This window comes from Macrobrachium nipponense, chromosome 18 (genome assembly GCF_015104395.2).
Source record: "Macrobrachium nipponense isolate FS-2020 chromosome 18, ASM1510439v2, whole genome shotgun sequence".
Classification (NCBI taxonomy): Eukaryota; Metazoa; Arthropoda; class Malacostraca; order Decapoda; family Palaemonidae; genus Macrobrachium; species Macrobrachium nipponense.
The window spans coordinates 76,127,447-76,144,520 of record NC_087211.1 but is presented as its reverse complement, the minus strand read 5'-3'; the positions used below and the strand labels follow the sequence as shown (position 1 = coordinate 76,144,520).

Genomic DNA, 17,074 nt, shown 5'->3' with positions numbered 1-17,074 from the left:
TTGTATTTTTCCTAACTATACAAACCTGAGGTCCTTTACACAGTCCCACCTCATGCCACCCCTCACTCTGTTCCTGGACCTAAAGCAAAGTGATATGTTTGCCTCCAGTTGGGCAGGACTCCCGACCATCGGACAAGCAGTTACTACCGAACTACCTTCTTAGTAATCTTACGATCAGTTCAGCTGGTGCTGAATAGTAATTCTTTATGTAAAGGATGTCAGGTTTGTATAGTTAGGAAAAATACAATTTAAGTCAAAATTGTGATTTTGTAATCCTTGTTAAATTACAGATATCCTCCTGTTGGTGGAACGTAGGGAGCCACCTCCACAATCTTCAGAGCCTTCTGAAGAGGCTGCTTCTCCTACTTATGACCAGATTAACAATGCAACAGCTCATCTTCCTAAACGCAACGAAAATAGAGATCCAGACTCCACTAGTACATCCTCCGATGTGAGTAGGAAACTCTTGTTTCTGTGGGTTAATGTTATAAACAGTACCCTAAAGAAAGTAAGGGTACAGTGTAGGTTAAATTCCTTTTGCCTCTTTGCTTATCTGTTAAGAAAAATACGCTTGAGTCATGCAGAAAGTTATTAGGATTGCATGATAAACATGTCACATCTTGTATTTACATTTAAAGATATTACTTTTCATGAATATGTTGTCAGCTAATATAATATTCAGAAAGATTGAATTGTTCCTACACGACATACGTACAAACCCTCAGTCCTTTACATAAGGAATTACTTTCGGCGTAGCTAGAATTACGGCCATTAAATTCTTGAACATGGTGGTTAGGCAGTAACCACCGTGTGGCAGGTGGGTAGGCCAGCCTGCCCGGATGTGAACACTCCACTTTGTTTTCGGCCATCTTCCGATGAAGACGTGAGTTTGTGAGCTCTTGCTGACTGGCCGTTGATCATTTTCCCGGTAGAATCATTCTTTTTTTATTTCTGTTTTTGTTCCGACATGGCATACAAACCTTCGGTCCTTTTACAATAGGAAGGTTACTAGCGGCAGCTGGATAGGTCGTAAGCTTTCGAACAAGGGGTTCGGTAGTTAACTGCTTGTCCGACAGGCGCGCGCGCTGGGAGGTAAACAGTCACTTTTTTGCTTTCGGCCTCACAGCGAGTGGACGTGTGTTCTGCGCTCTCTGCCCGCTTCATTGTCGTTTGCTTTCCTTATTTGTATGGTTGTGTTTCTCTTTGTGTTTGCAAGATTTATTGTAAGTACAATCATTTCCCTTTTGTTTTCATTTATTGTAGTGAAATTAATTGATCTGATCGATCATGGATTCTCTGTGCCCTACTATCATCCGGCGACTGTGCCCGGGAACTGAGGGGCGTAAGTGCGGTAAGTTCCGCTCATTCCCTGAGATCGATGCCCATGTGTTATGCGCTCGGTGTCGGGGGCGTGAGTGTACCCGCGCTGAGCCTTGTGATGTATGTGTTTCGTGGTCGGAGGCGCAGTGGGGCTTGTACGAGGGTAGGAAGAAGCGAAGGCCGGCAAAGAAGTCGTCGGAGAGCTCTCCGACGACTCCTTTGGTTACGGACACTTCATCTTCTTTCCTGCCCCCGGCTCAGCTCCCACGGTTGGCGCCTTCCCCTGCGGGGGGTGGTTTCCAGGTCCTTCTCCTCATCCGATCTTTCGAGTGTGGAGGAGGGCGCTGGGTACCCTGACGTGGAGTTGTATTCTGGGTCCTCTATCCGTTCGTCTACACTGCGCGGACGGGTAGAGGCCCCTTCTAACCACCCGACCTTTGCTTCCCCAGGTGCTGCTGCTGCGAGGGACGACCCTTGGAACATGGTGTGGGCATACGTTTGGGCTTGCAGGGGCGTGCCGAGTGTCCATGGGGCTGCTCTACCATCTCTGGCTGGCTCTGTTGCGGTCACGCATGCCACAGTGACCACCACTACCAACCACTACGGTGTCAACAAACCCCAGGCTATGCTGCTCCCTCCTCATCTGGTGTATTCCCCGCATGCGGTGTCTGTAACACCAACTTCATTGGTTGCAGGGGCGGGGGCCGATCGCCGTGCACGGGGGAGTGTGATGCCACCGCCACCCGGGTTTGCCGTGCTGCCGAAACCAGACTTCGTGTGTACCGAAGAGCTTGCCCCTGACCTCCCGACCGATGCAACCGGATGTCGGTGACGCTGGTCCGTCCTCCTGCCGTACCTGCCGTACCTGCCCAGCCGCTGACGAGTGATGAGATGTTGCCGACTACTGCTCCCCCGCCGTTTTTTTTTTTTTTTTTTTTTTTTCCCCCCTTTCTGTACCTGCCGTTCTGCCGTGACTGTTTTCCTGCTGTTCCCGTGATGCCTGCACTGCTGATGTCGTTCCTGTTTGTGGTGCCGCTGCTCCCGATGTCGGTCTGTCTGGACAGGTGCGTCCGGGCCCTGTTGCTTCGGCAACAGCAGCCCCGGCTCCGCCCTGGATGGCTGACTTGACATCGGTCCTGAGGAAGCTGACGAAGAAGAAGAGGAGGAAGGTGTCGTCGTCGTCTTCGTCTTCTTCTTCGTCGTTGTTGTCTGCCGCCTCTCCCCCTTTGTCTTCTAAGGCTTCACAGCCTAAGAAGAAGAAGGTTGCCTCCTCCCCCCCTAAGAAGTCTCCTTCGGGAGCTTCTAAGGGCCCGTCTCGCTCCGGCGAGACGGGGGGTTCTTCCGCTGGTCCTCCTGCTCCTTCGGGAGCGGGGCCTGTCTCTTCTTCCGCAAGGAAGAAGACTACGGGGACCAGAGGGGTGTCGGCTAACACCGGCACTTCCTCACCTGGTGTCAGAGGCTCTGCCACTGCATCAGGTTCCGTCTCGGCCTCTCGTTCGCGAGAGGTACCGAGTGTACGGTCGCCTACCAGCGACCGTGCAGCCAGGAACCAGATGTCTGAGCTCGCTCAGTGTCAGGTTCACGTCACGGAGCGGAAGACTGGTGACAGCCGCTCACGCGACTCTCACCAGACCAGCTCTCGCTCTCGTGGCGACCAGCTGGCTACCTGGGCTGATGTGATGGTCCACGACCGGCCACGGGCTGAGGCTGGAAAGAGGTCCCCCCCGGTCGCCGGTGCCAGCCGTGACGTGCCTTGAGGACAAGCACCGGTCTCACCGTGACAGTGGAGCCTGCAGGTCGCCTGACTGTCGTTCTCACAGAGAGCGATCGGGTACGGCAACCAGCACCAGCTCTTCTGACACTCGAGATCGGGGCCGCTGTGCTCAGTCCAGCCGTTCTCCACAGCGAGACAGTTCGACCAGGCCTGCAGCTCGATCGCCACCGCGGGTTGGCGATCGCCTGCAGCCCTCCAAGCCTGCTGGTTCTGCTAGCGAGCGAGGGGGGAGCGTCAGGTCTGCCTCTCCCATACCTTCAACCTCCTTGGGTTGCACCGGGAGGAGAGAGGTATTGAGGAGTGATTGTGAGGGGTGCGCCCCTCATGATCCCACCACGACGCCCTACGTGCCAGGCACGGTTCTCGGACCGACCAGGACGTATGCGCAAGTGGCTGGAGGAGACCGAGGGGGGAGGGTCTCGGGAGGTGCTCCTGTTCGAGGGACTGGACGGTCCTACTCCTCAGGATGGCAGTGACTCCAGAGTCCAGAGGAACTTTGCCGAGGTTATTGCGCTGATTCGTCAGCACAACGACCTCGGGGAAGGTCGCCACTCCCACTTCCGAGCCCACGTCCCGGCTCGAGTCGTTCTGGGGTCCCGAAGAGGGAACCCAGGCCGACGGTGGGATTGCCGTGATCAGAGCTCGCCGACTCAGTTTTGAACCAGGTTGAGTCTCTTGTCTCCGGGCAGGAAGGCTCTCTCAGGTCAGGCAGGTCGAGCAAGTTACGCCGCCTCCTCTACTGCGACAGTCCCCCAGATGCTGAAGCCTTGTCGAGGATGGGGGCTTAGGGTTCAGCAGCTGGGCCTGATGCCTGGTGGGAACTAATTTCTCACTGGGCCTTGGTGCCCAGCTGTTGATCCAACTAAATAAGTCAGCTCTTTTCCTTTTTACTAAAACTTTTCATCCTTCTGCTTTCTCCCCCTATAAGAAATACAGATTTTATGTTGATGACTTTTGGATTGGTTTTGGACATGATTTGGACTTACTCATTGGATTTGGTGGAGGTGAGGATGGTTGGCATGCCACCTCACCCGTAGAACTCGAGTACCTAACGTGGTCGAGCGAGGGAAAGTTTATATGTCAAACCCTGCTCTTAGTTGGCTGGGTTCTGATCTCGACGACATCATGACGCCTTAAGCCTGAGGGTGGGGTGTATATCTGGGTGGTACCCCCCTAGGGCAGCCCTGTATGGGATAACACTGTCCTCTAAATGTGGCTCCATGGTGGTGGGGGGCTACCTGGACGAATCATAAATCCTTCGTCTTAGGCGACATTAATTAGATCTTCGGTTGACGACTTAGGCAAGGATAAGGACAAGGAAAAACCTGGTAATTCCTCCATTGTAACTTTGGAGCCTTTTTTTCAAATGAGCTCCTTGTTACAAACATTCTGCATGTGAAACTAGTCCCCTTAGACTGGAATTATGACATGATATATAATGAATTTTGTAAATTTGGGAACATCAAAGAATTAAGAAATAAACTTGGCAATAATTATGTTTTTTTTGAATTTTGGATAATTTTCAACAATGCATCGGAAGCTCACAGAGCCTTTAGAGAATTTAGGTCAGATTCTATGAGTGTTGGACTTGTAGAGGCAGAAGAGGTCCCTAGATATCTTGACATTTATAAACCACCAAATGAGAATAAAAAGATCCTAATAGAATAAGTATAATCTCCAGATCTCCAGGACCCAGCTAAGTGGTTAATTATCTCAACGCATGGTGAGAGAGGCAACCTCTTCAAGGTGAAAAGGTTGGTAAGCCAGAAGATCGCAAATGTTGGGAGCCCAGAAGTAACTCGCTTTGGGCGTAATAGTTTTTTAGTTCATACCAAGACCAATGTTCAGTCAGTAATGCTCCTAAATTTGAAGCTTGATCCTGAGGGTGTGATAAAAGAGGTAAAACCTCACTATAATTTTAGTTATGCGAAGGGTGTTATATTTAATGAAGATCTACATGAAATGGATGAGGAGGAAATTTTGGAAATGTGGTCCAGAGTGGTTTGGAAGGTTTTTAAAGTGCCCCGCTCATCGATGCTTATTTTAACATTTAAAAGTTCTTCTCTGCCATCTGAAGTTATTCTTGATAGTGAAATCATGAAAGTTCGTCCTTATAGACCGAGAGTGCTCCAGTGCTTTAAATGTTTTGGTTTTGGACACTCCTCTAAATGTTTGTACCAGAAATAAACTCTGTGATCGTGTGCCAGCTGAGCACGAGGAATGTTCTGGACCAGTAATGTGCATAAACTGTAAGGGTGAACATCGAGCCCGTGATAAGAAATGTAGTGAATTAAAAAAAGAACAAGAGGCATTACTAAAATCTATTGCTGAACATATCAGTGTGGGACAAGCCAAAAACTGTTGTTGGGGCAGGAAATCCTATTCGGATGCCTTGAAGGCACAACAATTGAGTACTGCTTCTCTAGTGCCCCTTCTGTGGGGCTCCCCGGTGCCCCGCTGGTATGGGGTTTTCCACACCCCCTCTAGTGGGGTGTACCCCGTGCCCCCCCCCTGGTGGGACATCCCATGCCCCCCCTGGTGGGCCTCCCATGTCCCCCCTGGTGGGGCCCTCCAAAACCCGTGCCCCCCCTGGTGGGCTCCCACCCTGCCCCCCCTGGTGGGGCCTCCCATGCCCCCCCTGGTGGGGCTTCCCATGCCCCCCCTGGTGGGGCTTCCCATGTTGCAGAGACTCTGGTCAAGCCAGGGGACCCTGTTGTTTCAAGGGTTCAAGCCAGGTCTCAATTTGTTGACGACTTCTCTCTGTCAGGGACATTGCCTGACATTGAGCCCTCACCTGATCCTGTCATTACAGTGCACCGTGGAGATGACGGTGGGGAGATAGAGGCCCTCTTTATTCGTCAGAAGAGGGCCCTTTCTCCCTCTTCGCCTCATTCACGGTCACTCAGCAATCGTAGAAAAACAAAAGTAAAACTGAAAGGGCAAGTGAAAGCCCATCTTCTAAAAGATCTGTAACACCTAGATCTAGGTCAAATAGTACTGGTAAAACTGATAAGATCTCTCTCACCAGGACACAGATTCCTAAATTAGTAGGGAATTGTTTTAAGATGCCTTCCTCTAAATAATGGCTCTCATGCAGTGGAACATTCGTGGCTTTATACCAAATAGAGAGCAAGTTCGGGTTCTGTTTTAGGGATCATGATCTATCTGCAATGTGTCTTCAGGAGACAAAGTTGGGAGAGCACACTCCCAACTTGGGTTTTAATTATTCATTCCATAGTCTCCACCCCTGATAGGTGTACGTACTCAGGGAGGCACAGGCATCATTATAGTCCGCAAGTCTGTTAATCATAGGGTTGTTCAATTGAACACTGTGTTGCAGGCTTGTGCAGTTCAAATTTTCAATTATAAATGGATCACTATTTGTTTCTTTATACCTAGATCCATCATTAGAAAGTAGATTACTGGATGCACAGGGTAAATCCTCGTCAGCTAGAATTAAACGATCTTCAGACATTGATAGACCAGCTTCCTAAACCTTTCATTTTGATGGGGGATTTAATGCCAAGCACACCCTCTGGGGTGGGGTGAGCCAAACTGCGACCGGTGGGTTTAATAATAGAACAGCTGCTTGACTTAAATGACATCACTGATGAATGATGGTTCCCTACAAGACATGATGTTTTTCATAATACTGACTCAGCCATTGAACCTCACTATCTGCTCTTCGTCCTTGAGGTTAGATTACCATGGGTAGTAGACCAGAATGATCATGGTCAGTGGATCATTGGCCCATTCACTTAAAGTTTATGAAAAATATTCCATCTCCATGTTACCACAAATGGTAAGGTAGGGGAGGCTGACTGGGGATTATTCAAAAAATCTACTGAAGTTGATCAAGATATAAAAGATTTTCAGAGCCCAACATCTGCTTATGAGTATTTAATCAGTATATTGCTGTGCGGTGCCATGCTGTCTATTCCTCGAACTTCTGGTAAGCCTCGTCGTCCTCTAGTACCTTGGTGGTGTGATGCATGCGCCTTGAGCCGAAAGATAACAAGAACTGCTACAAGATATCGTAGATATCCTTGCTTGGTAAATCAAATTATCTATAAAAGCAGCTCTTTGCTAAGCAAAAGAAAACATTTAAGCAGGCAAAGAGGGAATCGTTTATCAGATATATAAGTGAATTAAAATATGATTCCCCTATGTCGTTTGTCTGCGGAACAGAATCCGAAAGCTACAAGGGAAATTTTCTCCATCACCCTTGCCTATTTTGAAATTGATGGCTTCTTCATATCTGATTCTGGAGAAGTTGCAGAAACCTTTGGAAGGCATTTCTCCAATATATCTAGTGCCCTACATTACTCTCCTGCATTCAGGAATATTAGGGACGGTACCACGTTTGTTCCTGCTGATAGTTTAAATTCAGAGTCGTATAATCTCCCTTTCACCATGAAAGAATTAGATCATGCAATCTCGTTATCTTCCCCAACATCTCCTGGGGAAGATGATATACTATACTCAATGATTTTTAATTTGCCTAGAAGTACAAAACAATTTCTTTTAGACATTTTAAACAGTTTTTGGCTTTCAGGAACTTCACCAGAGTCTTGGAAGATATCGATTATTGTACCTGTTTTAAAACCTTTTAAAGATTCCTTCCTTCCTAAAAACTATAGGCCAATTGCTCTAACCAGTTTGTGTTAGCAAGATTTATTGAGAAGGATGGTCAATGCTCGACTTGTGTGGTATTTGGATTCAAAGAATCTTTTATCTAATCGGCAGTTTGGCTTTAGGAAAAATAGAAGTACTTCTGACCCTTTGATGTTCCTTACTCGGGAGATACAGAATGCTTTCGCTGTGCAAAACCAGACTGTTGCAGTGTTCTTTGACCTAGAAAAAAGCCTACGACACTACCTGGCGAGGGGTATCCTTTTGCAACTTGTAGAGTGGGGTGTTGTGGGTAATTTGTTCTATTGTCTAAAAGATTTTTTGTCAGAACGTTACCTGAAGTAAGAGTGCTCTTACATTTCTTCTGCTTACCCTCAAGAAGAAGGGTTACCTCAGGAAGCGTCCTTAGTCCAACACTATTTAATGTAGCTGTAAACGGTCTACTAGAACAAGTTCCTGTGTTGGGGTGCATGGTCTCGGGCCTTTGCTGATGAATTATGCAATAATCGTAGTAAGTCCCCCAAGCTGTTGAAGCTTGTCAAATGATCCAGGACTGCTATTAATGCTTCAACATCATGGGCCAGTGCTAAAGGGTTCAAATTTTCACCAGAAAAAACCAAAGCTATACGATTTTGTCGATTAAGAAGAGTGGAAGAGATCCCTACGTTGTTTTTAAAACGATTCATTTTACCTTATGAAGATAGCATTAAGTATCTAGGTGTTACATTTGATAAAAACTTAAACTTTTACTCAACATGTTAATGAAGTTGTATGTAACGTGAAGCTTCGACTTAATATACTTAAAGTTGTATCTAATTTTAACTGGGGGGCAGATCGTATCACCCTTTTGAGGATGTACCAGGTTTTATGCCTAAGCAAAATTGATTATGGTTGCCAAATTTATGGTTGTGCATGCAAGACACACTGCAGAAATTAGATGTTGTCCATAATATGGCTTTACGTATTTGTACGGGAGCCTATAGAACTTCACCAGTAGAAAGCCTATATGTTGAGTCGGGTTTTACCCACTATTTATCCGTAGGAAGGAATTAGGCTTGAGAGTCATATCAAGAATACTTACGTCAAAGCTAAACCCTAACTATAAGTACGTTAGAGAACCAACTGACAGAGCCCCAAATAGACCGAGACTGCCAAAGCCGCTTGAGGTCCGACTAGCAAGCTCTGCCAGGGAGGTGGGATTACTTCCCCCTGCAGTAGCTGAAATTTCGCCCTCAAAGTTTCCTCCTTGGAAAATAGGCCACATTTAGAAATCTGAACCCAATTAGGGACAGCAGGAGCAACAGTTCTGGTGATCAGTTGAGGGCAAGTTTCTTGGACCATGCTTCCGAACATGGTGATTCTCATCATATATTTATGATGGCTCGAAGGGTTCTGATGGTGTTGGTTGCTCTGTAGTGACTAGTGGTAATATCATTAAAAAGAGGCTTCCTTCTAATTCTTCTGATTTTACAGCTGAACTGCTGCAGTTTGACTGCTCTTAAATATATTTTTTATAGTTCTTGTACTAACAAGGTTTTTAAAACCATTTTTACCGACTCTTTGAGTGGTTATCTTCTCTTAAAAGCCTAGTCTCTTGCCACCCTTTAGTGCAAGAAGTACAAGATTGGTTTTATCTTTTAATTAATAGAAGAGGATTTTCTGTTATGTTTTGTTGGGCTCCGTCCCATGTTGGAATTGTTGGAAATGAGCGAGCCGACGCTGCTGCTAAGGCTGCAACTAGGCTTAGGCACATTTCCAACATGGGCGTCCCTGTGTCTGATTTTAAAAGTACCATTCGATTTTATTGTAGAGACCAGTGGCAGCCCCACTGGTCTACTTTAGATAATAATCTTAAATAAAGCGATTAGGCCTTCTGTCATCCTTGGCCTCATAGCCGGATGGATAGAAGGTCTGAAATAGTTTTAGCTAGATTACGCATTGGCCACACTAAATATACTCACAGGGTATCTAATGATGAGTGGAGCGGATAGGCAGGTTCCTCGCTGTTCCACTTGTCATGTGGATTTGACTGTGGTGCATATTTTGGTGGAGTGCCCTCATTTTGAAAACAAACGCAGAGCTTGTTTGCTGGCAAATAAGTCTCTTGGCAATATTTTAGGTGAAGGTGCTCAGGCAGAGCATTATGACATTTTTAAAAAATATTGGTCTTTTTTTTTTTTTTTTATGAATTTTAAACTTTTTCGCTTGATTGTTTTAGGCTTCTTGTTTGGTTTTTATGAATGAATGATTTATATGTTAATTGGTTGTGTGTATATTTGTTTGTACGACTGACTTTTATTCTTAAAGATATATATGCGCTGAATGGCCCCTCGGCTCCGGCGCTTGGCTGTGTGCCAAAAATGTTATAATCTAATCTAATCTACTGCGACAGCGGCAATTCTACGTGCCGTCTGAAGACCCGATGCCGCCCAAACAGGTGAACCTGGAGTTAGCCAGGCTAACACCGGGGGTGTCTCTGCAGCAGCTCCTGTCAGAGAACCTATGGTTCTTGCAGCAAGAGGCACTTGGCCTGGAATCCACTGCCATGGCAGCTTTCCAGGCCGTCTCCTGGCTAGACCTGTGGTCCCTCACAGTGTCTAAGGTCGCAGCCAACTCCAGGGGAATCTCTCACGAAGAAGACTTGGCCTTCAGGAGGCTTTGCCAGTCTGGAGGAAGAGCCATCTCCTTCCTAGCCCACCAGACGGTAAACCTGTGGGCCAACCTGGTACTCCGACGTAGGGACGCTGTCCTTACACGAGTATCCAGGGCGGCTGGGAGTGAGGCGGCATTAGGGCTTTGTAATGGACCTTTACGGAGTTCCTCATCTCTCTTCCCAGGAGAGATGGTGGATGCTGCGGTGGACAGACGGCGCACTGATGACAGTGACCGTCTGGTACACCAGGCAGTTTCGAAGGCTTCTGGGCAGCCTCGAACTGCGGCCAAGCCAAAGAGCTCGGCTAGCGCTTCCTCGGTAGCTAAGACGGTAGCCTCGGTGAAGCCCCGTGGAAAGACACTGTCTTCTTCGTCTTCTGCCAAGGGGGCCGTAACCAGCCCTCCTCCCAGCCTTCCTTCTGGCGAGGAGGGTCAGGGAAGAAAAGTTGAAGAAAGGGGGGAAACGCTAGGGACGGCTCTTCCCCAATCACCTGCTGCCGGAAGTGGGGGGGGTGCCTGGCCAGCCATTGGGGGCAACTTGGCAGTGCTACGGCGCCGAGACCTGGATAGTAGATGTCCTTGGGCGGGAGGGATATTCTATTACCCTTCTGAATCTCGGCCACCCCTCACCTCCAACCCTGGTCCAACAGCATCGTACGTTCCAGGCTCTTCGAAGGACGTAGCATTAAGACAGGAGATACAGACCATGCTGAGCAAACGAGCTGTAGAGATCGTCATGGATCAGTCACCGGGCTTCTACAGTCGTCTTTTCCTGGTGGCAGTCTACGGGGGCTGGCGCCCGGTGATAGATCTCTCTCCCCTGAACCGGTTCGTTCGCCAGACCCGGTGCTCGACTCCATCAGGGAGAACGATTTCATGCTTTCAGTGGACCTGAAGGATGCGTATTTCCAAATACCCATCCATCAGTCCTCCAGAAAGTACCTCCACTTCATCCTCGACGGGACGGTGTACCAATTCAGGGCCTTTGCTTCGGTCTCTCAACCGCGCCACAGGTGTTCACGCGAGTGTTCACTATGGTGTCTGCTTGGGCCCTTTCGCACGGGATACGTCTGATGAGGTATCTCGACGATTGGTTAGTCCTGGCGAGCTCCCGCTCGCAGTTGCTGCAGGACAGGGATCGGCTACTTGAGTTCTGTCGCGATCTGGGGATCGTGGTGAACTTCGAGAAGTCCGATCTCGAACCCAAGCAGAGGATGAAGTACCTGGGTATGCTGATCGACACGGTAGCAGGGCGAGTCTTCCCCGCAGACTCGCGGATCAGCAGATTCAGGGAGGCAGGCAACCAGTTCCTGTCTCGGCAGGAACAGGCAGCTCAGCGATGGCAAGTCGTGATCGGACACCTGTCGTCACTTGAGAAGTTAGTCCGTCACGGGCGTCTTCACCTGAGGTCTCTTCAGTGGAGACTAAAGGAGAGTTGGTCACAGGCAACGGATCCCCCAAACTTTCCAGTGTCCCTGACACCGGAGGTGAGGCAGGACCTAGCCTGGTGGCTGGACGACAGGAACCTCTTAAAGGGAGTGCCTCTACGCACTCCCCCCCCCGGAGATGCAGCTGTTCTCAGACGCATCGACTGAGGGGTGGGGCGCACACCTGGAGGAGTTGCTGACTTCAGGAGTGTGGGACGAGCACGGCAAGCACCTTCACATCAATGTACTGGAACTCAAGGCAGCATTTCTCGCGCTCCAAGAGTTCCAGGACCGCTTGATGGGACACTCAGTGGTGTTGATGTGCGACAACACCACGGTGGTGGCTTACGTCAACAAAAGGGGGGCCTAGTGTCTCTCCCGTTGTACCAGTTGACTCGGCAGGTGCACGAGTGGGCCGAGGCTCACTCAATAGAGCTGTCGGCACGCTACATTCCAGGGAAGAGGAATGTAGTAGCAGACAAGCTCAGCCGTCGGGATCAGGTGATAGGGACCGAGTGGTCTCTACACCAGGACGTGGCGGAAAGGCTCTTTGACCTGTGGGGGCGACCAGTCGTGGATCTGTTCGCCACCGGCACAACAGAAAACTTCAGGTTTTATGCATTCAACTTCCCTGCCAGATATATACTTAGCTATAGACTCCGTCGTCTCCGACAGAATTTCAAATTTCGCGGCACACGCTACAGGTAGGTCAGGTGATCTACCGCCCTGCCCTGGGTGGCAGGACTAGAACCATCCCCGTTTTCTAATCAGAATTCTTCTGTCGCCCGGACCATCAACATTGTTGTTGGTTCCTCTCGATTGGTTTTTCTTTTTTCATCGGCAATTGATCTTCTTGACCGACTTTTGGTGACGTATCTGGATTGTTGGATTGGCAATATGAGACGCTTTTGTGGACTGTTTTGTGGACTTGATTTTGGATTTTTCTTTAAATATGTCTGACTCTGGTATGGTTGTGAGACGTTGTGTGAATGTAGGCTGTAAGGTGAGGTTGCCGAAAGCTTCGGTAGACCCTCACCTACGGTATGCAAGAGGTGCGGGAGTATGAATGTTCTTTTACTAATACTTGTAAAGAATGTGAGAACTTGAGTGAGAACGAATGGAAGAATCTAACTAATTATTTAAAAAAGTTAGAAAGAGAAAGAGTGAGGAAGGCTTCTCATAGAAGTTTAAGTAGTTCTAGATCTGAACTAATTCCAAGCTTGGGATCTTCCCAAGGGAAGTATTGCTACTTCTCCTTCCATTGCAGCCCCTTCTCCTATTGCAGAACCTGTAGATCCAGCGAAAGAACTTGCAGATCTAAAAGCAGCCTTCAAAGTAATGGAAAACAAAATGGCTGCCATACAAGGTAAGGCTAGTGATTTGTCATTAGACAGTGATATAAGTGGTCCCCAGTGTAGTGGAGGGGGCATCTGGTCGGCTCAGCAACGCTCCTAGGTCTAGACCTCTTCCAAGCTCACATGCCCAGAGGAGAAGGAATGTCGAAAGCCGAAAGGAGGTTGTGGAGAATCCCCACCGATCAGGTGTCCCTTCGGCGGTTTCTGTGACACCCCACTGCCAAGGACCGCTATTGTGAAAAGCGTCCTAAGTGAGTGTTTCTCGTCGTCGGGATCTTCGTCACCGAGACGTGATTGGAGAGATTCCGATCGATCTCGGCCTCTCAAGAGGAGTTGGAGGGCGCCGACTATCGACTCGAGCCCTGAAAACTTCCCGGAGGAGTCTCCATCGGGAGTTAAGAAGGCAAGAAAGATCCATTCTTCCAACCAGAGTGAGAAGGACGGCAGGAGGTGGAGGCTATGGACTCCTCCCCTCCTCCTTCCCCTCCTCCCGAAGAGGATAAAGAGGAGGCTACTAAGAGGTTCATGATGGCGATGCAGGAACAGATTTCGTCGTTTGTAGGAGTCTGTCAAAGGAGCCTCCTAGAAGGAAAGACACTTCCCTTCCTATTAAAAGATCCTCCAGACGTTTGGAGGTGCCTACCTCCAGGATCGATACTCCTACCCGAGGTGAGGTTTCCGGTACGAACCTGGATGAAACAATCAGACGTCTGGCACCGGCCAGGAGTGAGGAGTCACCCAGGAGGCAGGAGCCAAGAGCCAGGAGTGAGGAGTCAATTAGGAGGCAGGAGGCCAGAGCCAAGAGTGTGGAGGCATCCAGGCAAGAGGCAAGAGCCAGGAGGCAAGAGCCAGGAGGCAAGAGGCAGGAGGCAGGAGCCAAGAGGCAGGAGCCAGGAGACCCAGGAGGCAGGAGTCAGGAGGCAGGAGCCAAGAGTCCGGAGTCAGGAGGCAGGAGGGCAGGAGGCAGGAGTCAGGATTCAGGAGTCAGGAGGCAGGAGTCAGAGTCAGGAGGCAGGAGTCAGGAGCCAGGAGCAGGAGTCAGGAGGCAAGAGTCAAGAGCCGGAGTCAAGAGTCTGGGGGACTCGTTCCTGGAGGTTATGACTCTTCGCCAAATAGGAGCTCCTCTCCTTCAGACATAGGAGGGTCTTGGAAGGACTCTTCCTCAAAACGTGAACTTTCTCCTCGTCGTCGGATCGAGGGTTAGACGAGTTGTCTGACGACGAACCTCCTGCTAATGAGGACTTTCTAGTTACAAAGTCTTGGCCTCTTTACTACTACAAGAGTTTGAGATTCTCTTAGTCCTGCGGCTCCTCCTTCTCCTTGTTCGCTCTTTTCGAGCTCAGCTACGGCTAAATCGTCGGCCTTCTTGAAAATGAAGCCTGCGATATCAATGAAGAAGGCACTCCATTCTTTAGATTCTTGGATGGACAAGAAGAAGGAGTTAGGAAAGACGGTATTCTGCATGCCTCCTTCCAGATTGCACGGGAAGAGAGGTATTTGGTATGGGACAGGAGAGACTATGGTCTTTCTTTACCCGCCTCTGCAGATGCCGACTTTTCCAGTTTAGTGGAGGCCTCTAGACGTCATTCCTTAGGATCAGTCAGAGCGACGTGGAGCACTTCAGAGTTGAACCACTTTCTAAAGGGACTTTTGTTTTTGTCACTTTAGAGGTGTTCAATTTTCTGGATTGGTCACTCGAGTTCTGGCCAACAAATCTAAGGATCCGGAGTTTCTGAAGAACCCAGAAATTCTCCATAACGTACTGTCCTGCATGGACAAGGCAGTACAGGACGGTTCAGGTGAAGTGGCTTCACTTTTTGGTGCTGGTCTCCTGAAAAAGAGATCAGTGTATGGTTCCCTTTTATCGAAAGGGGTTTCTCCGAGCCAGAGGACTGCCTTACTGTTCGCCCCGCTATCAGATCATCTGTTTCCTTCTCAGTTATCAAGGATATATCTCGCTCACTAACTGAGAAGCGACACAAGACCTACTTACTCAAACGTCCAAGAAAGGACGACCGGTAGTGGCGACGGTTAAGAAGGAACCTCGTCCTACTCAGCAGCCCTTTCGTGGAGGTGCAGCGGCTCGCCCCCTTGCCAGAAAGAAGAGCTCTGAAAAGAGAGGAAGGTCTTCATTTAGGCCCATTCAAGAAATCGAAGTGACTTGTTGCTCCTCCAAGCACCAGTGGGCGCCAGACTCCTGAACTTTGCGGGAGTATGGGAACAAAGGGGAGCCGACCCTTGGTCAGTGTCGGTCCTGAAGAAGGATATGTAATCCCATTCGACGACAAACCGCCCCTAACATCTACGCCTCGGGAACTGTCAGCGAGGTACAGAGACCCGTTAATGCGAAAGACTCTCCTTCAAATGGTGGAGCAAATGTGGGAAAAAGAGGCCATCGAACTTGTACAAGATCCACACTCCCCGGATTTTACAATCGCCTTTTTCTAGTACCAAAGGCATCGGGGGTGGAGGCCAGTTCTGGACGTAAGCGCTCTGAATCGCTTCGTACCAGAAAAAGAAGTTTCGTATGGAAACGTCCGCCTCTGTCATGTCGGCGCTTCGCCCAGGAGATTGGATGGTCTCGCTGGACCTGCAAGACGCCTATTTCCACGTTCCCATTCACCATTTGTCAAAGAAATATCTTCGCTTTGTGATAGGAGACAAGATCTTTCAGTTCAGGGCTCTGTGCTTCGGACTGTCTACAGCCCCACAAGTATTCACCAACCTGATGGCGAATGTAGCGAGATGGCTTCACCTAGAGGGGATAAACATCTCCCTCTACTTGGACGACTGGCTGATAAGGGCAAAAGTCGAAGAGTCAGTGCTTGGACTTAGAAGTAACAAGGAACATGATAGATTCGCTAGGGTTGCTCGTCAACCTCGAGAAGTCACAACTGATCCCCAGCCAGAACTTGGTCTATCTGGGGATTCAGATGGAATCTCGGGGTTTTCGGGTGTATCCTTCGCGAGAAAGAATCGCTCGAGGTTTGTCGAGAATCTCGAGCTTCTTAGAAAGAAAGACAGCTCAGCGAGGGATTACCTGAGCCTGTTAGGGACCCTGTCCTCATTGGAAAAGTTCTTCTCGCTAGGGAGACTTCACCTCCGCCCGCTTCAGTTTTTCCTCAAAGAGGTGTGGAGTTTGGAAGACGGGTCAACTCTCGGACGTCTTCCAACTTCCACAAGAAGTAAAAGATCATATGAAGTGGTGGATCCCTCAGCTTCAAAGAACGAAGGCGTATCGCTTGCCCTGCAGAACCCAGACCAAGTGTTGTTTACCGACGCTTCGGAGTCGGGATGGGGAGCGACGCTGGGAGCAAGAGAGGTGTCAGGCACCTGGACAAACGGAACAGTGTCCTGGCACATCAATTGCAAGGAACTTGTGGCCATACACCTAGCCTTAAAGTTCTTCAAACAGATAGTCAGAGAGGGGGTGTACAGATAAACTCAGACCAACCCACGGCTCTGGCTTACATACGCAAGCATGGAGCACGCACTCTTTCTCCCTCTATCAGTTGACAAGACACCTGTTAAACCTGGACGGGAAAGAAAGAGGCATAACTCTCCTCACAAGGTTTGTTCAAGGGATCAAGAATGTGAGAGGCGACAGACTGAGCAGGAGAAACCAGGTCCTTCCCACAGAATGGACTCTTCACGAAGAAGTGTGTCGAAGTCTTTGGTCCCTGTGGGGGAGACCTCACATAGACCTGTTTGCGACGTTCCTCTCCAAAAGAATAGAGACCTTTTGCTCTCTAGTAGAAGATCCGAGAGACTTCGCAATAGATGCGTTTCTCATGGATTGGTCGGGTGTGGACGCTTACGCCTTTCCCCCGTTCAAATCCTGGGGGAAGTACTCAGGAAGTTTGTAGCTTCGAAGAGCACGAAGTTGATACTCATAGCCCCATTTTGGCCAGCCC

At 49.1% G+C, this 17,074-nt stretch overlaps 1 protein-coding gene across 1 annotated transcript in view; it reads right to left on the bottom strand.

Moving 5' to 3' along the window:
• LOC135197212 (ubiquitin-associated domain-containing protein 1-like) overlaps nucleotides 1-17,074 on the bottom strand; it is a gene marked incomplete at its 5' end in the record, with an annotated part of 128,437 nt that overhangs the window by 44,419 nt on the left and 66,944 nt on the right. Inside the window, 1 exon segment of the mRNA XM_064224268.1 lies at nucleotides 11,965-11,989. Coding sequence (XP_064080338.1) covers nucleotides 11,965-11,989 — 25 coding nt within the window.